The sequence below is a fragment of the Lytechinus variegatus genome, chromosome 7, assembly GCF_018143015.1.
Source record: "Lytechinus variegatus isolate NC3 chromosome 7, Lvar_3.0, whole genome shotgun sequence".
Lineage (NCBI taxonomy): Eukaryota > Metazoa > Echinodermata > Echinoidea > Temnopleuroida > Toxopneustidae > Lytechinus > Lytechinus variegatus.
Genome location: NC_054746.1, coordinates 19,266,892 through 19,290,913, shown reverse-complemented (window position 1 = coordinate 19,290,913; position 24,022 = coordinate 19,266,892). Strand labels below are relative to the sequence as shown.

The following is a 24,022-nucleotide window of genomic DNA, read 5'->3' as shown; positions in this document are numbered from 1 at the left end:
TAGAATGTGCAAATTTCCTGGTTCTGTCAATTCCTAATGAGAATTTGATTAAAGCTCATTTCATTGTGATTCATCAAACCAGCTCTAGAATGGCCTATATCTTGGTTGAATAGATGTGTAAATGTCTTTTGGTTCCAAATAGGCAATGTGCGAATGTTGCCAGACATATTATTTCGAAAGCCTCTGTAACACATTTGAATCAACTCTTTAAGCCAACTCTACAGCTGGCTTCATGATCACAATGAGCAACATTCTCAGAGTAATTTGGACTTTTGGCTTTCAGTGTGCAACACAGTCATAAGCCAGTTTCAAGAGGATGTCTTCATGTTTAAACAGTGCAATGATGTTATTACAAGGTTTTTGTGCACGTATATTATATAGGTTAACCCCCAGAGTTTCTATCACATTAGACCTCTTGATGGCAATATAGAGTCTTGACTCCTGACTTTGTCTTCAAACAATAATTAGAATTAGACCATAGAGGTAGGGCCTATACCTCTTTGATTATACCATGAAGGCCACAAGGCAAGAAACTTGCCTGGAAATAATGTTATTGATGTCTCCAAAAGCAGTCCTTTTAGAGGTCAAGAAGTATGTTTGACCAGTGTACATTTATAATTTTGTGGTGTAACAGAGGGCCTAAGCCTGTTACCTACTAGGCCTGAATGAGCAGATGGATATAATTTAGTGAATTGGCTCCAAAAGCTGCCCCAATCTGGATTCATATGTATGTTGAACCCTTGTAACATCATATTGTGGTGTAACTGAGGTCTGAGTCTGTTGCATATTAACTCTTTCCATGCTGAATTAATTTTTTGGGGGGATAAGAATGACAATTGTTTCCATGTTATTTTCTTTAATTTAAGAGTTCCATATTGTACCATTGATACTTATTTACATAATAAAGATTTTACCCAACAACTATTGTCTTTGAAAGTAAGGGAGAAAACTAATTATTACGATTGTTGAATTTAATTTTACAAATGTGCAAGATTGCATCATCAGCACGCAAAGGGTTAAGCCTGAATGAGCAGGTGGATATAATTAAGTTAAGTTTTCATTGACTCCCAAAGCAGCCTCAATCTCAATTCAAAGGTATGTTTAACTCTTGTAACATCATATTGTGGTGTAACAGAGTCTGAGCTTGTTGCACCTTAGAGCTTGAATGAGCAGTTTCCAGCAGATTTTCAGGTTGTCAGGAAATGTGAACTTTTTGGAAATGGAGCGGAGGATTTATTGTTTGGTTGGAATGATGCACTTTGGATTGGAATGGGTGATGAGTGAGAAGAGCATGGAGGAAAAGTAGGCATAGAGAAGACAGTGACCCAAAATGAGGGTGGGAGAAATCAAAGAATTTTTTTTACGCAAACTTGGTAAATTGAGGGGAAGGAGATATGGTATATTGAAAATTGCAATATAGTTTAGAATTCATACAATGCTTGAAGACTACCTCACTATAAAAATGGACAATATTGTTATCAGAAGAAAGTAAATTAGAAGAAAAACAGAAGAAGAAGAATCGAAGATGAAGAAGGAGGAGTTGAGAGAAGAGGATAGACAAAATAAAGTTAATGAGAGGGAAATTGGAGTACAGATAGATTGATGAAATGCAATAAGGTTGGATGGATAAATAAATGCTGTTTATAAATCTACCTTTATGGAGATAGAAAGAGATATAAGGAGAAAAGGATAATAAGAAAAGAAATAGATGTAAAATAACACTAGGGAAGCAGTAGTATGCAAGAAATAATGAGAGAAAAATAGACAGATAGCAAGACTTACAGAAAGAAAGAGAGAGACAGAGTGAGATTATGAAAGAGAGGGTCAGATATATAGAGAATGGTAAGACGTCAACTTGATATCATGTAGTACATGAATAGACATTTCCAATATGAAATGAAAACAATCATAAGCTGACAATTTGTTTAAAATAAAAAAAAAATTGCAAATCCATTCTACATCGAGCAAAGAAGGAAGATAATGTTGTTACATTATTGCATGCCTTTTTCCTAAACCATTTAGAACCATGATTGATGGCTTTGAAATATCGTTTGACAAAGCCCTATTATCGAACACTTTCAGGTGGAATTATGTAGAGAGATAAGAGCATTCTATCCATGTTGTAAAATGGTTCCAGGAAAAGCCATTATATTCCCCTTTGAGAGTTCCAATCGTCTTACAGGCTCATATATGTGAGAGATGCAAGTTAAAAAGAAAAAAAAACAGTTTCATGATTTATGCTCATTTGGTCTATAAGATCTAATATAAATATGACTCCAAGAGCATTCAATAGCAAATGTCTAGATATTTTTATTTTATTTTTACTAATCATTATGCTTATTTGAACAATTATGGACAATGCCTTCTTTCCTCACCATGAACATTTTCTTAACCAAAAATGTAAAAATTTCAAGATTAAATCCTGTTATAAGGAAAGGTGAATAATTTTTTAGGTTTCACTACAGTAGGAATTATTTTATTTCAAGGAATTCTACTGCATATGATTGTGGTTGATATGCCAAAATCTTTGGCCAAACATTTGTGTTAATTTTTACATGTGTATTTCTGAGTGTGACTTACAGCAATAAAAAAAGTTTATTTCTGATCTTTTTATTTTGTGATAGATATAGATGGTTCTGAGATTGGTAAAGAAGTGCCACATTTATCAAACATTGTCAGAGATGAAGTTCATTTAGATTTCCATGGATTTTTTTTTTTTTGGGGGGGGTGCTGACAGTGACCTTTGTTTTATGACCCATTCAATATTGGTTCTTTAATATTTTTTCCCATCAGCAAATAACTGATATCAAATGGGCCATGTTTATGGGTCCATTAAAGTGATTGTTTTCTCAAGAGAACTGTACTGTTGGGGGAGTGGGTTAAGTTAGATTTTGTTGGAAATATGCTGGCTTTCAAGATGTTTTATCTAGAGATTCAAAAAAAATTTACAGTATTTTTCTATTCTACTATTCTAAAGAAAAGAGAAACATTTTGCATTCAAAGACAAATGCTTTGATATGAATGACAGTGTCAGGAATTCAGTGTAAGACTACATTCTTTGAATAAACACTTTTATTTGGAAAATAGATAAATATATAGATGAATAAGATGGCGAGAATATATTTCATGGTAATGAAATGACAATGAAGTGGAAGAATGAAAAATTGAATGCATTAAGTCTTTAAAAGTCAAGGTTCTGCATCGATGCGATAAAAATTAATAGCCTCTTTTATCAAACACCCAACCACCCACGTAATGTGAAAGCAGAATAGCATGAAGGTTGAATTTAAAGCTTGATTTTATCTTCATGCTTTATTATCCATGGATGGATGATCTATGCCTTAGCAATTAATTTGAGAAGTCAAGAATATCACTAGCAGTCATGAACAGCTTGTATCAGATATCCTTTTGTTTTAATTTCTTCAGTTCAAGCTTTGTATATTATGTTGTTGGTACAATTCGAATGGTGGAAGTTACTCTCAATCAATTATTATGTACATATGATGCAAGTAAAGATGAAATATACTGGCGGACCAGGATAGGGCCTGATTCCGGGATAAATGGGTTTTAAGTAACGTGTCTTTAAATAGCTATGTAATCTTTGCTTGTGCCATTAGAAAAGAATCATCTGAAAAAATATAATGATACCAAAATTGAATTTGTTGAATTGAAAGTAATCAAACTTTTTGAAGGCAAAGTACTTTAAAGAAGAATGAAACCTTTGGAACAAAATAGTTTGTGTGAAAACAGAAAAATCAAAGAAACAGATCAACGCAAGTTTTAGAAAAATTGGACAAAAATGAGAAAGTTATGAGCATTTGAATATTGCGATCACTAATGTTTAGAGATCCTCAAATTGGCAATGTGACAAAGATGTGTGATGTCACTTGTGAACAACTCTCCCCATTCCTTTAGTATATATTTCACTTAAATTGCCTCTTTTATCACATCTATCAGTAGATCATGTGTTCTTTCTATAGGAGGACATGTAATACAGATTTTTAAAGAATACATCATAGATAAAGAGTTTGTTTCACCATAAGAAAAAGCAAAAAGAAACATTTTGAAGCTATTTTATATTCCATCAAAGGGAAAGTTGTTCACATGTGACATCACACATCCTTGTCACATTGCCAATAGGAGGGTCTCCATGGCACTAGTGATTGCAATATTCAAATGCAGATAACTTTCTCATTATTTGTACGATTTTTCTCAAACTTTCTTTGTTCTTATTCTTTGATTTTTCTGTTTTGACACAAGCCTACTTGTTCCAAAGGTTTCATCTCACCATGACTTTTTTATGGGATATCTAGTATATTCACGTTCACAAGATTTATATGATTTGTTCAAGAATCGTTATGTATTATGCAATTTATTGAATACTTTTTTAAATGTTGACATTAAGTCAAGTGTAAATGAGGAGGAAATTTATAAAAAATGAATGCTATGCATATTTCTTTCTTAAAATTCATGTTTATGTACTTGAATTGCAACTTATTAGTAGGCCTACTTTGGATTGAATAATAGAATTAAAATTTAGAATAAAAGTTTGATCATGCTTGCAGAGTGAGAGGTTATAACCTTCAGATAGTAAATTGATTTTTTTCAGTCAACTTTCTGAATATAATTTGAAGGTACATAGATAATACTCCTCTATTTCAAAACAATTTTTCATTTAATATTTTAATGTCTGCAAAATATTTCTCACTCTTATACTTTAAGTGACATGTATTTTATTTGCATTTTAATGTATTGTATATATTTTCACGTTTTTTCTGAGGGGGCTGAACTTTGCAGGAAGTGTAAATGGTAACAGAAAACTTATTTCTCACAGTTTAGTTTAAAATGGAGATTTTCATTAAAATAATAACATTGCTATTGATGTCTGAGAAATCAAACAATAACCTCTAAAAGATGAATTGATTCGAAGAATTTGGCCACGTAACACAAGTTTGTTCATTTAAGCTAGTCCCCATGCTGACATACATTTATCAGTTTCGGGTTCTTTTCTTTGATAATGCATTTGCACTCATATTGAATAACTGTAGTTCTGTAAGTGGGTGTGATGATGCAAGCGAATGCCTGATAAACATCCATTCATTCTCTTCTCTTACCTGTCCATGGGTCATCCATCATTTCATTAGAGACCAATGGCCGCCCGCTTCTTCCGCAAATTACAAGTTCTTGTTCCTCCTAACATTTGTTATTTTCCCCAGCATTATGAAACTAGATCACCGTTATTATTGGAATGTTTAGGCTTCTGTCTGGGCAGATTAGATCATCCATTACATTGGGTTTGTGATTAGACAGATAATTCTTATTTGGTATATCTTTAGCATTAGGGCAGGTGATGTGACATTGGGCATCATTTATGATAATAAGTTTCTGAAACACTCTAAATGTGGATTGGACATGAAGTATTCTTTATAAGGATTAATTCATCACTTTGTTTTAAAAAAAACGGTATGAATATAAATTGCTTCTTTTATCCACATTCACAACTTGTCATTGTTGACATGGATACACGTGGGAAGCTTGATATGTTAAGGACTTAGAAAAGAAATGTATTTTGGTTTCCTGTAAATAATGAACTCATTTCATACCATATCAAATCACATAGTCATACCACCAAATTCTTGTAATCTGTGCAGAAAAGTTGTTTTTGTATAAATCTGGTATTTTATCATATTAGAATTTTCTAGCAAATAAAAAGTGTAATGCTGGTCACGATTGGAAAGTAGGAAGTATAATTGCTGAAGTTTATAGAAGTTCTTGTATTTTTTTAAAACAACATTTCTCCTTGAATTTAGAAAGAGAGAGTTGGATGTATTGTCACTTTTTTATGATACAACTTGATCAACATGACTCTCAATCAATTGGTTAAACCACTACGATAATGCATGTATATTTATCAATAGAGGAAAGAAGTCTCTCCTCCAAGATAATTTTTTTTTCATAAATACTTTGTTATGGTATAATGGATTTTACAATCTTTAGTACTACGAAGTGTGGTAATTGTAAGCAAGATTTTTTTAAAGGATATGCCTTTCATAAGCAGTAGAGGAGTGTTGTTAATATCAGTAGAACATCAGAGAAAAGACATCTTATTTAAAGGATATTAAAATCATTTTCAGTAAAGAATTTGAAATGTTAGGTGAAGTAAAATTTTAAACAATTTAAAAGTTTTTTTCTTTCCATGATAAATTTCATCGAATAATTGCAATACTTCTCTATCTTTACAAGCACTAGTTTATCTTTCATATTCAAAATAGTTGACAGATGATTTTTGTCCCATTTTCTTGAAACAGATCATATAGCTCCCCCTTGTTCAGGTAATGGCCATTTTGAATGTACCAACTTGGAATGTATCCCTCGACATCAAGTGTGTGATCTTCGACAGCACTGTCTTTTTGGAGAGGATGAGAATGACACAGCCTGTGGTAAGAAAGAAGTGATGGTTTGATCCGAATATTGATTATTGTAGTTTGAAAATTGAAAATGTACTCATTGAATCAGTGCTAAATTTGGGAAAAGGAGTTACATGTACTTTCTATTATAAATTTATTTGAATATTTATTGTGTCGTTTCATTATATTGTCCACCTTTTTAATGTGTTTTTTGTGTTACCCTTGTGTTGTGGATATTTGTGTAATCATTTATTATATAATCTTTTATAATAATCTTTATGTAATCTTTTATTTCTGATACATTCATTTGGAAAGGTAAAAATTTAGCAATGACTGAAAGAAAATACAAATATTGCCTTGAAGAAAAGAGCTGATGATAGCTGACCTTAGAAGGCTTCAAATAGTTGATTACCCTGAATGAGATATCTTTGGGAGTATTTAATGTCAGTTGTCAGGGATTTTAATGAAGTTTTAAAGCAGCAAATCTTTGCATCTGGTTGATTAAGAGCATGTGCCATGACTCAAGTTATACTGTCACTGTAGTGGTGGCAGCAGTGGGATGAAAGTCCAAATTGATCAAAATACTATTTAGACTAAAGCCTTGGAATACCCACTGAAGTTGCTACCAGGCATGGCCTCTGCATTGTACAATGATATGAACAAAGGATGATACAGACAATAATATGAGGAGGTAATTTTCACAATATAGGGTCCTTGAATTGACCCTGTGCTCTAGATTAGTCTTAATGTTATTGACAAAATAATGGGAAATGTATATATATTGATTTTGTTATTTTATTTGTATTTAAATTTCATTGAGAATTTAGAATATTTAGAGGCTATCTCTGATCCCTTGGTTTCTTATAGCAAACAAAATTGTTGTTTGTTTGTCGAATGATGTGAAGTTGACACCTATCTGTTATAAAACAACATGATCAAAATGTTGCATTCCGGGTAAAGATACAGGGGCAGTTCAAGGAGTTCAGGTCTTGACTTAATGCTATTTAATCCGTCTGTGGCATATTAACTTAATCTGTACTGTTGTCATTGGTCCTTTAGGTCACATTCCATATGGAGCCAGATGCGACTTTGAGTCTGGACTCTGTGGATGGTACGACATCGTGGGCCAAGACCAACAGAACTGGACCAGGCATCATGGCTCTACCAAGTCTACAGGGACAGGTCCTAGTGTGGACCATACTCTAGGAACTGAAGAAGGTTTGCTCAGACAATTGACATTCTGGTTTAATAAATGGACCTTTCTAATTAGATTTGGATTATCATACAATGTAGTATTGAAGTCTTCCATCCTTGAATTTGTATGAATGACTCACATTGGCCCATGAACTTTGTAATGATGTAAGTAATATACGAGTAACTGCAAGTATGTTTACATATTCTACAATGACATTCAGAGAAATTTATGCAATTGTTCCATTTCAGGTTATTACATTTATTACGAGACATCCCAAATCGGTGCGGGGCATGAGGCTTATATCAGGAGTCCAGTGTTTGAGGCTCCTCCTGCAGCTACCAGAAATAGCACCAGCCCCATGTATGAGGCATGTGAGGTAATATTCTTTGGAATGTATAATATTTTTGTGATCAGTACTTGATAGAGATGGACATGTTGATTCGATTCATCTTATTTTCATTTTTAGGCAAATGTAATGTAATTAAACATGAATATAATGTGAGCAAATATAGTGTGAAAGGCATGTCCACAGCTTTGGTGTTTTTGAAAAAAAGAGCACGAAATAAAACTACCTGAACATGAATTTTAAAAAATTGTGTTTTGCATATTCCATTTCTAGAAATTCTTGGGGTATCATGCCAACCCTCCTCTACAGGATTCACTTTTTTAGTAGTAGTTATAGCTTTACTTCTCCAAAAACCCTGAAATATAATTTGTTATAGTGATTGTTGAAAAGATTCATATGTTTTCTTCATCTTTTATAATTGCAAAATATTATTTTTGAATTTATTGGTGTAAACTTCAAACGTGAGTTCAACTTCATTGAGTATTTTCAGTGAGTTTATATAGTTTAATCATAGTCTTTTGTGAAGGGCGGTCTATTATTTGATGTTTTAATTTGCAATACACATTGTTTTCTTACAGTTTCGTTTTGCATACCACATGTATGGCACCAATCCTAGCACGCTTAAGGTCTTTGCCATATCTGCAGAAAACCCTGACATTTCAAGCCAACTTTTCAGCGAGTACAATGGGAATGTCGATAGATGGAAAGAAGTTGTAGAGACAATCCCTGCTGTTATCACAGACAGGTGAATGGTGTTCTCTTTGTTAACCTGTTTATTTAGATTTAAGGGTATGGTGTGACCCTATAGTGGGGTTCCTATAGATAGTGATGTCTAGTAACAATTACTTTTAGTTGTGGGTATAAGAGTATCTGCATGTGCTAATTGGTAAAATTAAAATTTAGTTCAGGGAAGATTGAATGTATAATGTTAAGCTCCGTGGCGAATTAGAAAGAATCATGATAAAATCCTCAGCAATAATAAAATTAGTGATAAAGGTAGCTGTAATAATTGCAAAAGTGACAATGGTTATTTTGATTTTAACAACATTAATGAAACAATAGCAATAATTGTGTGTAAATTTCCATGTTTGGTGTTGTTTCATTAAGAAGTTTGTACATTTAAGTTATGTATAACTTCATGCATGACTAGGGATCCTTTTTGAGCAAAACTTGAATTCTTAATAATTTGTATTCCTGCCAGATTTGAATTGAATTTTAAAAAAATTATTCTCATTGTTAACAAGCATGTTAATAATTTTTTTTATTTGTCAAGATTGTATCAGATTGTACAGAGAGTTTACTCCCATTATGATGAAACAAAAAATTGTGTTATTTACAAACTGCTGTATGAAATGGCCTGAGGTATATTCTTAAATGTATATGATCCACTTTGAAGCAGGTTATAATGACTAAAGGCATTCTTATTCGTCCATTTATCTCGAAAAATATCTTTGAAGAGGCGTGCCGTTCTTATCATCCTGCCTTTAGATACTTCATACAGATTGAAGCAACAAGGGGCCGTGGCTGGAAGGGGGACGTTGCCGTCGATGATGTCTCTCTAAGCCCAGAATGCTTTGAGAAAAATGCTACTATAGTGGGATCAACGGTAGGGTACACAAGCACATGGTCTGCGGGGCCACGGACGACCGATATGACAGCATACCCCACCCCTACCAAAGTCATGACAGGTTTGTACAAGACTTAAGAACAGTAAAATCTGATTTAGAAAAACCCTATTAAAAAAATCTGATATAAAAACTTACATTAAAAACATTCAGAAATTCTCACTTGGCAAGGAGTTGACGTTTATTGTGACCATATAGCTTGATAGAGTTCATTGATAGGGACAATATCACATCAATCTAGCAGACAATCTTGATTATTTTCCACTAGATCCATCCTTTAGAGCAACAACAACCACTACTACCACAACCACTAGAAAGGAACCCATTCCAAATGTTAACTTCACCTTCACAACCTGTGGCACCCATGGACCTTATGGACCTACCCAAGCCAAGTGCACTGCAGCCTACCGGTACAGTAACCTTACAGTCAGAGTGCTAAACCATGAAGATTCCATTGCGTTGGCAGGGGTGCAAGTCTGGATTGTGCCAGAGACAAGGCTCTATAGGTAAGTGTATTTAGAAATATTCCTGTTTGATGAAAGTAGGTCTAGTTCTTTGACATCATTTGACTTGTTTGTAGGAGAGAGGGATAGATGTTACCACAAATTTTCACTCTTGAAAATTGTTTCATATCTTATGAAGATAGCAGAATGGATTCGGCTTTTTTTTGGGGGGGGGGGGAGTAGGGAAGAGGATTAAATATGTGTCGTTATTTGAATCAAAATATGCAGCATTCATAGGACATTTTTTAAATGAGGATGATGATGGTGATTTGGTGATGGCAATGACGTTGAAAATAATTATGATAATATGATATGATGGTGATGATGATGATAATGATGGTGATGATGATGGTGATGATGATGATGCTGCTGATGATGATAATGATAATGATGATGATATATGTGATTGGTATAATGATGGTGACAATGTCTATTATGATGTTTATGATAATAATGATATATAATTCTACCAGTATATTTCATCATTAATTTTTTTTATTTCATCCTGTAACAGTATAACTGCATATGGTGCAAGTGGAGGAGCTGGAGTTGAGAACTCTGGGCCAAGCAAGGGAGCTAAGGTTGAAGCCATCTTTAATTTGACCGCAGGGGACCAGCTCTTCATTTTGGTTGGTCAAGAGGGTGAAAGTGCATGCAGTGTAAGTTGGTTACTAGAAAATCAATTCAGAAAAGAAAAGGGTTTACAAATAATGGTTTTATATCCACTCTATAAATATTAACACTAGCAATGTGCTGCGAAATTGCATTATGGGTTGCATTAGTACTCCAATCTTGATTGCGCTAGGATACTTTGAACACTTGTCTTATTGGTGTGGCCATGAAATTTCTGCCATCAAGAGAAATTAGCTACAAAAGCCATTATGGCAGCCATTTACTCCACCATATTGTGTTTTTTTGTATTTTTTGGTTTGTAATTATGTAATTTCATTTAGTAGTACATAATTAGAATCAATATTGTGTTGCTCGTAAATCTCTCAAAAAGAATAATGAAGCGACCAACAACCCTTTGTTTTCTACTGAACAAGATAGGTTTCTTGATATGTATCATGTACATGTAATAGGATTACTTTTGTGAGTATTTCTCCTTGTTTTGTGCTTCAAATAATCTGTGATGAGGAAAGAAAAATGTTCAGGTAAATCTCAATAAATGAAGCTTTTAGTTGTAAGCATCTCTTTTGTAGGAAATCTAGATTCCTTTTTTTTTTCTTTGTTGGATAGGATCCTGATGTGTTGTTTTCCCACTACTGTAGTGGTAATGCCAACGAGCAAGCCAAGCTCCAGCTAGGTGAAGGAGGCTGGAGTGCTGGAGGCGGTGGAGCAGGAGGTGGAGGAACTTTCATTGCTCTAGTAAGAGATGCAACAAATTTGATTTAATCTTTCTACAGATATGTCAGACTGCAAACTATGAAGATGCTATGTCCCTACGGAGGGTAGAGCAGTAGGCAGAAATGTTATAGCAGCCATGTTGCCGCTTTCTTCAAATAGACATTATGTGCATATTTTTTGCATATTTTTAACTTGTGACCATGTTCTTTGCTACATGTTCATTTTGTGACATGGATAAGTTGTGGTACTGGTTTATGGGAACATGGTCTTTGATACAAATTTTGAGTGACAAGAAGAAATGAAGACAATTTCTTGAAAGTTGTTTTACTTGTTTCATCATCTTACCCATTCCTTTTCACTTGCAGATGAATGAAAATTCCCCAGAGCTCACTCCTCTCTTGGTTGCAGCTGGGGGAGGGGGTCTTGCTTTCAGCCCCTCCCCGTCTACCAGCTATAGTCATGGGAGGGTGGGGTCAGCAGGCCAAGGGGTCTCAGGAGAGCATGGAGCATCATCAAGGGACACAGCTGGTCAGTAAATCTGTTGATAAGTCTTGTACAGATATGATATGACTAAGCTTAAAAACAATTTTCATAGTATTCAGACATGATTTCATCTACAGGGTACTATAGGCTTCAAGTCTTAAAACATGATCCACAGTAACATAAAAAAACAACTCATGATGTCGTATTACAAGAGTGTTAGCTTTCAACTTTATAGCTGATTTTAGCTTTTGCTGCTGAATTTTATGTTGAGATTTATGATTACATTGATGATAGTGAAATCAATGATATAAGGTAATATATATATAAAGATCATGATTATAATTGTGTGGAAAAGATGAATAATGTGATTAGGATATTGATAACAATGAATGATAACAAGATAATGTAATGATCATTTTCATATTTTGTTTAGAATGCATGATATGCTTAAGGCACCATATTAAACACTCAAGAGCTGTGTCTTTCCTGCAGGAATCCTGCAACAGCTTTTCATTACAAATTTTCCCTGTCACCATACACAAAACAATGGGGGCTTCAGGAAAGCTGCAAAGAAATCAAGTTGCCAAAGAAATTGACAATCAATTTTCCTCCACAATGCACCTCTTTTTGTTTTACTTACCCATCAAGGAGCCGGAGGGGGTTGGAATTCTACCCATGATCATGAGCCTACCGGTAGGTCTTTCCTCCAGGGGGCGACTGGTGGTAGGGAGTGTCTCTTAGCCTATGAAGACTTCAGATGGAACACCCATGGGGGCTTTGGTGGAGGAGGAGGGGCATGTACGACAGGTGGTGGTGGAGGGGGTTACACAGGTAGGTCATGTTGGGAAGGTTATTCCGTTTCATGGAGATTTTTCAAGTAAAATATTGAGACATTGCAACTAATGTAACCATAAACTTATATGATGATGGTTGCTTTAAGTTTTACATTTAATGCCCAAAGGATATGCCAAGTTAACAACTTACATGATATCACATATCTTTGTAGTATGTATATCAAAAGTAATGCTGTATCTTACCACTTTTAGTTTAAAAGCATGATTTGCATATAAAAAACAAAATGCTCTGAAATTATGATGTCCATGGTGGTGGATATGAACAGCGTTCTCGCCAGAAAAAAATTCACCCATGTCGGGGACTTGTGCTGCCACTCCTGGGGGGTGGATGCGGAGCGCGGAAGCGACGGCCTTTTCATCAAATAGAGATGCTAAGGAAGCCCCATTGTGGCGTATTTTTAAGCCCACACAAATGCACATAAATGCACAGATACTTGCCGTTCAGTCCAAAGAAAGAGAAGTGCAGCTTTCCAGCTTATGAATTGTAAATATTTTCGAGAAAAAAAAAAGAGTCGGGCCCTGGTCGGACCAGACATGAGAAGTCAAAGGGCTTTGTCGTGTTTCTAGATTTAGGCTGGATCTGCAAAACATGTCCGCCGCTCCGTCGATCGTCTATATAGCGCGCGCGTATCGTGCATGCACCTAGTTAGCGATCTGTGCATACATGTACGGTACAGTATACAAAATGCGCATCCAACGAGCGTCGGCGCTAGCTAGGGCCCTGCACTGATTTTCATTTGCAAGTGGTCTTAAGTTGGTGGGACTTCGGCGCAACCCGATAAATGAAGTTGATCTCACTAAGAGGAGTTCATGGAGTGTATTATTTTTTTCTGAATATTTCCATTTAATTTTTCCACGCATGTCGCTGAAATTTTACGCATGGTTCCACTTGGTCTCCATTTCCGCACGCATGGTGTTTGAACCATGCGTATTATACACTGGCGAGAACACTGGATAGGAATAGAGATGAATAAATAGAAGAACATGAACATTGTTCAGATTGAGCTATATAAAATCATGTGACGAGTGACTCTCTCTGTATAGCAATATAACATTAAAGCACGGTAGAAAGAAATGTATATGCTTTAATGAATATCTTTATTGTTATTTGATCAGGGGGTAACGCTTCTCTCGTCAAATCACTTGAGGGAGATGGTCAAGGAGGAATGTCATTTATTCATCCTTCAGTGATGGAACCAGTAGCAGTAGCTGGTAAGTAACAAGTAATTTAAATGAATTTTGATGATTTTTATTGTTGTTGGTGGCTGGTCAGAATATTTAAGAAGTACTTTCAAAATTATTGGTGACTATTTGCCTCCTAATTAGTTTTTGTTTGCTTGTGAGGAAGTATTAGCCCTTTGTGACAAGGTTAGTCAGCTCCTAATTGAATAACATAATAAACTACAATTCATTGATTTATCATGATAAGGGTTTAGCATGTTGTTATCAAAGTGAATGAATGTTGAAAATGATAGATGACAAAGGTAACAAAAATAACTGATTATTTTTATTGTGCTGTATTGGTTATTCCCTTCAGGATTTTTGTAATTATTGTCATTCCTGTTTTCCAATCATACAGGTAATAGATTTTGCACTAACTAGGGTATTTGTCATGATTATTTGATCATTGTTGATGGAAAAATTTAATCCTTGTCACTCTTATTACAGGAGCGAGATCTGGCCCGGGTGAGGTCATCGTTGTTGCTACTGTTTTCTGCCCAGAAGGGTCTTATAGAACAGCTGACAAACAAAACTGTTTAGGTGAGTATATTATGATGTGATGCATATATCATGACACAATACTGAGCTGTATGCTAATATGAATGAGTTAAATGACTGGAAAAAAATTTAATCAAGAACCCCAGTTGTATCATATATGAACTGTCAAATCATTTTAATGCTTTCATGTTGTCTGTGAAATGATTTCTTTATAATGTTTCTTTATAATGTATACATGTCACTATACAATAAAAAAGTCTATACAAAGAGAGTTTGTATTTACCAAAGAATAGTATTTCTTACATACTATTCTTTATCTTTTAAGTTACTTTTTCATGGGACTTTCTTTCAATCGTCATTTTATTTTAGTTCACTTAAGTTTTCTCTTCAATTTTGAGTAAATAAATAATCCTTTGATTATTTGGTCTGTTTTGTCTTTCCTATTTCAGCTGCCACATCATCACCACCCGGACACTCCTTACCAATCTCAAAGATCACTATTATCATCATTCTTCTTGTTTTTATTTTCCTGACAATTTTATCAATCTGTCTTGGTAAGATATGAATGTATTTTCAGCATTTGAGTGCATTTAAGTGGTATCAATACTTTCATATGATCTGAAGGTATTATAGTTATATGAATTCATTTCTTAATGTAAATCCTTCTCACCGATATATAAATTGAATTGTCCAGTTACATGCATAATTATGGTTATACTCATGAAATTGTTTTATATCTATGAATGAAAATTGTTTCATCTCATTAGAAAAGATATGAATACATTCTCGTAATCTTTGATATGTCGTGATAAATTCTTGCAATGTAGCTTATTTTCTTACAAATCTACACATTCAAGTCAAATGCAAAAATTAATTAATTTAGAATACATTCTTATATTACAATCTTCTAAAAACTTTGCTATTAACTCTTAACTCTTTATGCGCCTTGAGCACTCTACAGAATGGATTTGGCACTTTACAAGTCTCATTATTATTAGTAAGGACATTAGCATTCTATTTGTGCATTTTAAGCAGTGTTAATGCAGTCTAAAGCCACAGGTTTTTAGAGTATTAAAAAAATTACAATAATTTTTTGAGCCACCTTCCATTTGTCAAATCTCAATTTGTTACCACAGTATTCAAGTATAAGGAACATAAGCTGAAAGAGGCTGAAAGTAAGATGGAAGCCAGTTACCAGCTATCCCAACTTCGGAATAACTTTGCCATTGATGTCAATCCCTGCTACACAATCCCAGGAAAGGACACTCCAGCATCAACCCATGACCTCAAAGAGCTCCCAAGAGATAATCTCAGATTGATAAGGTAACTTTAACTTTTTAAGTTTTCAGTTCAGTTCAATTCAAATTTGATAATCTATGATATACAATATATATGTATATATATATAACAATCACTCAAACATAAAAAGTTTCAAGACACTGAAATAATTTGGCATTATGTACATATGAATAAAATAAAATCACCAGCCTTCATTAACACACATTGACTTTAAAAGACAAGTATAAAAAAATACATTGATTTACTAGTAATCCATAGTGAGACAAATTTTCATTCGTATTCATTTGTGATAGAAATTTCATAGAACACATAGAATATAAATGCAATAATTTGGTGTATCAGTCACGTTCACTCTTTTCACATGTTTTGGGGTATTTGTCTGAGAATGAAAATTTCATTGTGTTTTTCTTAGTCCGTCTTCACTTGCAATTTTATTAAAATTGTTTGGTACATATAATTCTTGTGATATTATGTAAAGTGTCTTGAAATGTCCATTGTATTAGGATAAGAATAGATATGTGCTGATCATATGATGGAAGCTAATAATTTAGAAACTTCATTGTTATTTTTTTGTTGAGAGCATTGAGTTTTTCTTTGTTTTGTTTCTTTTCTTTCAGTGCTCTTGGGCAAGGGGCATTCGGTGAAGTCTTCCGTGGGGTATACCAACCTCTTCACCAGAAATCTGAGATAGACATTGCAGTCAAGGTAAGAAATTATGCGTTTGCATCTTTAAAGGTCAAGTCCACCTCAGAAAAATGTTGATTTGAATCAATAGGGAAAAATCAGACAAGCAAAATGCTGAAGATTTCATCAAAATCGGATGTAAAATAAGAAAGTTATGACATTTCAAAGTTTTGCTTATTTTTAACAAAATTGTTATATGAACTAGCCAGCTACATCCAAATGAGAGAGTTGATGATGTCACTCACTCACTATGTCTTTTGTTTTTTATTGTTTGAATTATACAATATTTCAATTTTTACGAATTTGACGATTAGGACCTCCTTGCCTGAAGCACAAAATGTTAAAATAATGGAATTCCACGTGTTCAGGGAGGAATGAAACTTCATTTCACATGACAATGATGAGAAAATCAAAATATTTCATATTTCAAACAATAAAAAACAAAAGAAATAGTGAGTGAATGACATCATCGACTCTCTCATTTGGATGTAGCTGGCTCGTTCATATAACTGTTTTTGTGAAATGAAGCGAAATTTTGAAATGTCATAGATTTCTTATTTTACATCCGATTTTGATGAAATTTTCAGTGTTATGCTTCTTGGATTTTTCTCTTTTTATTCAAATCAAGTTTTTGTTGGGGTGGACTTGTCCTTTAATGGTTTTATCACACAGTGTCCAATAACATGCTGACACAATTAAAGCCAGAAATTGAATAATCTAGAACAGGGATGTTTCATAAAGCTGTTCCTAAAATCAAGCAAAACCTTACAAGCAACTCGAATATGAAAAGCCATTTGTGTTCCTCGACTAAGTTACTCGCAGTTTAAGTATGCAGTTGTTGATTCACATCGTGGAGCGTTGTGGCCCAGTGGATTAGTCTTCGAACTTTGAAACAGAGGGTTGTGGGTTCGACTCCCAGCCTTGGCGTAATTTTCTTCAGCAAGAAACTGATCCATAGTGTGCTGCACTCAACCCAGGTGAGGTAAATGGGTACCGGTAGGAAGTAATTCCTTAAAAAGCTGTGTGCGCTATGAACGCCTAGCTTAGCCGGGTAATATAGGAGCACCTTGAGCACCTAACAAGGTGGATATGTGCGCAATGTAAATACCCTATATTTTAGACATGAAATAATTTTCAGATTAAAGTTGGGTATTTTTTTTACTTTGTATAAATATAATTATTTCATATACAGTCATATTTTCTTGATATGTCTTGATTTTTTTTTGGCATTTGATATGAAAACTTTACAAACAGCTTTATGAAGCACACAGACTGCACAATGACTTGTAACAGAACATTATTTCAGGTGCCTTTAATCAGTATAATTAAGAAGAAAAATATCTATTAACATACATGTACAGTAGTTTGTTATAATGCTTGGAGTAAAAGAAAATTGCTTCCATTCATGAAAACTTTGTCAAAATATTTTTACGATACAAAATCATGATGCTTAGGATGATGAGGATAGGTAAATACCATGATCTAAATGCAGTATGTCACATATAAGATGTCATGTCTATTTTTGCATTTTGTGTTCTGGACATGTCTTTACGCTTCCAGTTTATTACCTCATGAAGATAAGAACTATAAATTTGTTTTGTTTATTTTGTTTTTAGTCTTTATACCTGTCCTCTTTTCAGACCCTACCAGAGCATTGTACAGAGCAGGACGAGTTGGATTTTTTGATGGAAGCGCTCATCATGGGTAACTTTGAGCATCCCAATGTTGTGTCTCTACTGGGAGTTTGTTTCAAGGAGAAGCCACATTTTATTGTCCTGGAGTACATGGAAGGGGGAGAACTGAAGCAGTTTCTCAGGGATATCAGACCTACGGAGGTATGGAAGAGGGGCAACATGCATGCACTTCAAGGGAAAGTCTTAATTGGAGAAAAAATATGAAAATAATTTTCATGAGTTCCCCCCCCCCCCTTATACCATGTTCTTCATAAAGAATACCTTGAAAGATCTGCAACAAACACTTGCCAGTTTTTCTACACAGCACTTCATAATGATGTTGCATGAATATGGAAATCTCATTGGTTCTCTATGTGATTAATCGTTTGGACATTACCAAAGCACAAAATTTCAATTTATTTATGAAAAAATTTATATACCAAATTCAGTCAAATAAACATAAACTACATGTACTGTTTATAATTCAACATTTATGGTATTATTTTAATTTGTTGTTTAATCACAGGAAAAGCCTTCTTCCGTTAAAATGAAGGACCTATTACAGATAGCCCAGGATGTAGCTCAAGGGTGCCGCTACCTTGAATCCAGACGTTTCATCCATCGAGACATAGCAGCAAGAAATATCTTATTGACTACCAAGGAGTTTGATCGTGTAGCAAAAATAGCAGACTTTGGCATGGCAAGGGATATATACAGGTAAGAATTTAGTGCAAAATTGACTTGATATGCAATGTGGGGGGGGGGGGAGTTGATACATTTGGAATGCAAAATGAATAATTGATAGTCTGGACAAACCTGCTTTAGTGCCCACCTGTTTAAAGACTGCATGTTTGGTCCCCCCCCCCACCTGACCTGAAAAAAAAACACTAGCTGCTATTAGCTTTTTTTAATTCACTGTGTCATGTTATTTTGGTGTCACATTTCACATTGAACTACCTAGATTATATTGCAATTAGAAGAAGCATAAATAAAGTAATATGCAGCAATGATTTGTGAACTTAGTTATGGTTATTCACTCAACTCTTGTGCACTCAAAACGTTTGAAGGATTTGTTAATCTATCATGTATAAGTTAGTATATGGAAAAAGTATGACCCAAGTCTATATCTTAGTTGAATTAACTTACTAAAAAGAAAACTTGCTCATACATGAGCCCATCTTATGTGTAATTTGTATCCTGAATTTCAGGAATTATGAAATGATTAAAATCCTCATTGGACACACATAAAAATTGATTGATTGTTCCTTTTTTCTTGATTTACTCGAAATGAACATGGACTTGGGTCATTCTTATGTTCAGATAGGATGTTATGGAGGTCCCCAGTAGAGGAAAGTCACCTTTCCACGTAAAAAAAATTCACTGCGCTATTTGTATGAGAGTAATGATAATAATAATAATGATTATAGTATTCATATACTCAATTTTTGTAAGTTTTCATTTCCAATTATTCATATTCTTGTCTCTTTGTTTGATAGGGCTGATTATTATCGGAAGGGAGGGCAGGCTCTTCTCCCAGTGAAATGGATGCCACCTGAAGCATTCCAAGATGGTATCTTCACATCTAAGACTGATGTTTGGTATGTAAACTCTTCTCTTTTCCTCAATATTTTACTTCAAAGATGGCTGGTGTGTTTATTCAACACTAGAAATATGTGCTGCAGTTTGTTGTATCTAAATCTGAAATCTGATAAAATTTGCAATCAAAATGTCTCTATTAGAAAGTCTTATCCATGATAGTAGATTACTTTTCTCCTCTGTATGAAACCCCTTCTCACTCCTTCAATGATTCTTGCATATGCTCTATAATGTATTTACAATAGGTGAATATGCAAGATGAGATCTGATCAACTTGCAAATTCAATTTTTCATAAAGAATTAATCAATTAAAGTGTTAAAACAGTTCACTTTGGTAAGATTTGAATATTGTAATAATAGTCCAATACAGTTCACATCATTAGTCTTGACCTCACTTCAGAGAAGAATAGGGAATCATTAGTTGTTCCTCCACCATGCTCAGAGAATTTTTGGCTGTTATGAACAATACACCCTCTTAAAGGTGGGCCAGCCATTTGATTTCAATTGAGGGTTGATTTTTAATACAACATTTCTGTAATTTGTGTGTTTTGTATAGGGCATATGGTGTATTACTGTGGGAGATCATCTCGTTAGGATTCATGCCATATCCTGGTATGAGTAATCAAGAAGTGATTCAGTTCGTAGCAGCAGGAGAGAGAATGAACCCACCAAGGAGCTGCCCTCAACCTGTGTAAGTAGCCAGGGCCAGGTTTCACAAAAATCCAACCTTAATCTGAGTTTAGGGACATTTCGTAGAAATATTAATCAATAACACACATTACTATGGTTTACTCAGGAGGTCAGATGTAAATCAATATGGTGAAACAATGCCCTAAGGTCTTATGGTCATGATTGGTTGTCTTTTGTTACCAGGGAAATGCAGGTGATCAATAATAGGCCTTTTGCCAATTCCACCTCTCTCTGTTGTACTATGACTATGATAATTCTTATTTCTTAAAGGTTGTTATACTCGATACAATTTGTTTATCCTGTCCATGGAGAAATTTGCATACCTATTCTCCCTATTTGATAACGGTCAACCTTTAGTAAAGCTTTTTTGTTTGTATTCCTTTTGAACCTTTTAGATTTAATTTGATGTCCCAGTGTTGGCGTCACATCCCCGAAGATCGACCTGCATTCACCACTGTTCTAGAAAGCATTAATTACTGCTTACAGGTGAGCTTAGAATTTGTTACTTTGGGAGAGTTTCATTAAAGGATTTTACAGATGTTTTTGGTGACAAGGACCGTTTTATGTGACAGTTATCATAGTAACAGTTAAACAACAGTGCTTCTCAACCAATCAAAATCAAGGAAAGTTGTCAAATTCGACATCTTGTCAAAAGGCAAATGTTGATGAAAAACTCTTCATATCAGCACTCTGAAAACAATAACAGGTTTTCACACCAATAATTGCAAGGCACTTTACTACTGCTGGATTCCTACTACCGTATACTCTAAACCTTGTTTATGTGGAAAATAAAAAATCTGCTATTTCTGACAGTTTTGGGCAAATATTAAAATACTTGTATATAGTTTGTCTAGAAATGAAATTTCTGTTATTTTTTTTTCTTCTGCAGGATCCAGATGTTTTGGAAACACCACTTCCCAAGGTACTCACAGAACGGAAGAAACAACTGACAATCATGAGACCTCCAGACCCCAAGAGATCCCCTGTTCTGAGGGTGGAAAAGGTTGTTAGGTCCAGAGAACCCTCGCCTTGCAGTAGCCAGAGGGAGTCGCCCCTCCGTCACACCCCATCCCCAACCTACAAGCCTTCTTGGGCGGGGCAACCTAGTGAAGGATCATCACAGCAGGGGCTCCATCACCCTGTTGAAGGCAGGCAGCATCATAACCAATCACCTGTCCAGTCGTCTTCGGTGCTACTCACCAACAAATCTTATGGCTTTAGTTACCCCTTTAGAGACAGTGCAGGAGATGCTATGGAAGGAACTTGCCAGAATGGTTTTCCTAAGGATGCAGTGCAAATTAATAACCTCAGTCCAACCAGGCATGTTAATGAAACAGAACAATCTGGTGAGATGTCCACTCTTCTTAAAATAAAGGGTGGCAAATCTTCAAGAAGTGACAGTTCGACGAGTGTCCCGGGAGGCCGCCAGGAACCTAGATGTAAACCTGATCCAGCGTGTAAAGCCAGGAGATCGGCAAGCATGCGTCAGGAGGCACCCAGGGAATTCACCAAGCTTCCGTTGTCACGAGGACTGAGCTGGAGCCAAAGGCCCTCTTTACAAGACAATCAAAACCTTCAAGATGCTGATATCCATCGTTCCTCGAGTCTTCCTGGTATCCCGGTCATTGTGACTGCATCTGATTCTCCTTCAAGTGACACTACCACATTACAACCGCAGCTGAAGAGTGCCACCAATGGCAGCTTCTCTCGGGCAGGAAGCCTGAAGCAAAAACTGAGCAAGAAGTTGTCGAGGGACTATCGTAACACAGACAGCGAACCCCTGGTTAGTAGCAGCACATCCGAAGACAATATGATCCTCAACAAACAGTCACAAGATACCTTTTTATAGCATCCGTAAACAAGCATTCTATTATTTTTACTGCCTTTTATCGCACGACTCTGATGATAAGAATGTTGATTGTTGTACTGTAAAGTGCATATGTCAACCAGAAAAGGTGCTAATTATTTTTCAATAACCCTGGTGCCATGTGGGCCAGCTGGTTCTAGTGCTGTGTTACAGCATGCAAGGGATCAATCAATCAATAGTAACAAAATATTTCAACAGTTGTAGGCCTGTATTTCAATTGTAATTGAATGTATTGAGCAAACATTTTGGTTTGACGTCTGTTACTTAATTACTTTATAGACAACTTTATGATGTTCATTAATTCCCTGATGTTTCAGAAATAATGTAAATATGGAAATGTTATAATAATCACTATTGAATATGGAAAAAGAGAATATATATATATTTATGTTTAATGCTCTAAAAATTGATCAAGTATTATAGTTGATTGAGAATTTAAATGCTGCATATGTAAATTATTCCTACTTAAAACAATGGTGATTCATGCAAAAATAATGTGCAAATTTAATGAATGAAATGATGCGAAAAAAAAAGAAATATATATTGCAATATTTATGAAATTATTATTCATAGATGATGATGTACTCTTTTTATACTTAAATTTTTAATGATGGTATTTGTTTATCTTGTAATATGCAATATAAGGTGGCAAGTCTTATTTATGATGGATTATTTGATATATGGTATGTTAGTTTTTGTCTAGCCTGCGTCGCAGAACAAGACAATGGGTCAGACCTTCTGATGCATAAAAAGAAGCAATTGCTAGCGAGCAATTGTTTGAGCATAACTTCTCGGGCAAGTTCATAAAATATGTACATTCGACCCCCTTTATGTGGGACCTTTATGAAATTTTCTGTCTCTGATTTCTTGTTCTTTTGACAGCCTGTAATGTTCTCAAGGAACCATGACTTGGTCAGTAAATGAAGTGAATTAAGACTTGAGAAAAATGGGGGTCGGAAGTACAAAAAGGTTGATCATTTTATGGAATTGTCCTATTGCAAAAGATCAAGCCCTTGCAATTGATATATTTTGTATTATTCAAATTATTCCTCTAACTTGTTTATAGTTGGCATTCAGTTTGCACTTAAAAGTTTAAAGGTCATTTCAGATCAATTGACTTGGATAGAAAATGATGTTTTGTACATCATTCCAAAAATACTTGATAAACTTCAATGAATCTTGTATTATAGATATCACAAATGATAAGATATGAATGATGAATAACAAGTTTCTTAGGCAAGGTCAAAGGTTGTTTTGAGGTCAACAAAGTTAGGATTGTTTCAATCAAATTAATGTTTTGGTGTTATATTTTTCAGATGAATTATCCATTTTAGTTGTTTTAAAAGTGAGCACTATTGAATTGCATAATACAGGCAAAAACTACCAGAGGCATTCCACTTCTTTGATATAGGCCTACCAAGATATTAGATTAAGAGAGGTATACTGACAAATCTCATGGGAGACGTTCATGGAATTTGATTCAATTTGAAAAAATCAAACGGGCGATAATTCTGAAAATATTCATGTTGTTTAGTCTTTCAATAATCTCTTTCAAATACTGTCAAGTTTTAATATTGAAAGCTGGTGTACCAATATCAATTTTTTTTTATTTTTCATCTTTCATATTTGTGTTTTTGTGCCTTGGTATAAGTTCATTAAACATATGCTTTATTATGTATATTTTGATGTGAGTGAGAAGCACATAGCACCCAGGGGAGTACTTTTCTTCATGGA

The 24,022-nt window shown here is 34.7% G+C and overlaps 1 protein-coding gene across 1 annotated transcript in view; it reads left to right on the top strand.

Annotated features, from left to right (window-relative positions):
• LOC121418664 (leukocyte tyrosine kinase receptor-like) overlaps window positions 1-23,207 on the top strand; it is a 28,915-nt gene extending 5,708 nt beyond the window's left edge. Inside the window, exons 5-25 of the mRNA XM_041612645.1 lie at window positions 6,309-6,440; window positions 7,467-7,625; window positions 7,851-7,978; window positions 8,527-8,693; window positions 9,437-9,636; window positions 9,842-10,079; window positions 10,591-10,735; window positions 11,316-11,444; window positions 11,789-11,951; window positions 12,555-12,737; window positions 13,877-13,972; window positions 14,429-14,521; window positions 14,929-15,033; window positions 15,616-15,802; window positions 16,396-16,483; window positions 18,103-18,297; window positions 18,662-18,852; window positions 19,632-19,733; window positions 20,288-20,422; window positions 20,817-20,907; window positions 21,311-23,207. Coding sequence (XP_041468579.1) covers window positions 6,309-6,440; window positions 7,467-7,625; window positions 7,851-7,978; window positions 8,527-8,693; window positions 9,437-9,636; window positions 9,842-10,079; window positions 10,591-10,735; window positions 11,316-11,444; window positions 11,789-11,951; window positions 12,555-12,737; window positions 13,877-13,972; window positions 14,429-14,521; window positions 14,929-15,033; window positions 15,616-15,802; window positions 16,396-16,483; window positions 18,103-18,297; window positions 18,662-18,852; window positions 19,632-19,733; window positions 20,288-20,422; window positions 20,817-20,907; window positions 21,311-22,270 — 3,887 coding nt within the window. The 3' untranslated portion in view covers window positions 22,271-23,207. The remainder of the gene's footprint in view (window positions 1-6,308; window positions 6,441-7,466; window positions 7,626-7,850; window positions 7,979-8,526; window positions 8,694-9,436; window positions 9,637-9,841; window positions 10,080-10,590; window positions 10,736-11,315; window positions 11,445-11,788; window positions 11,952-12,554; window positions 12,738-13,876; window positions 13,973-14,428; window positions 14,522-14,928; window positions 15,034-15,615; window positions 15,803-16,395; window positions 16,484-18,102; window positions 18,298-18,661; window positions 18,853-19,631; window positions 19,734-20,287; window positions 20,423-20,816; window positions 20,908-21,310) is intronic.
• The last annotated feature ends 815 nt before the right edge of the window (window positions 23,208-24,022 follow it).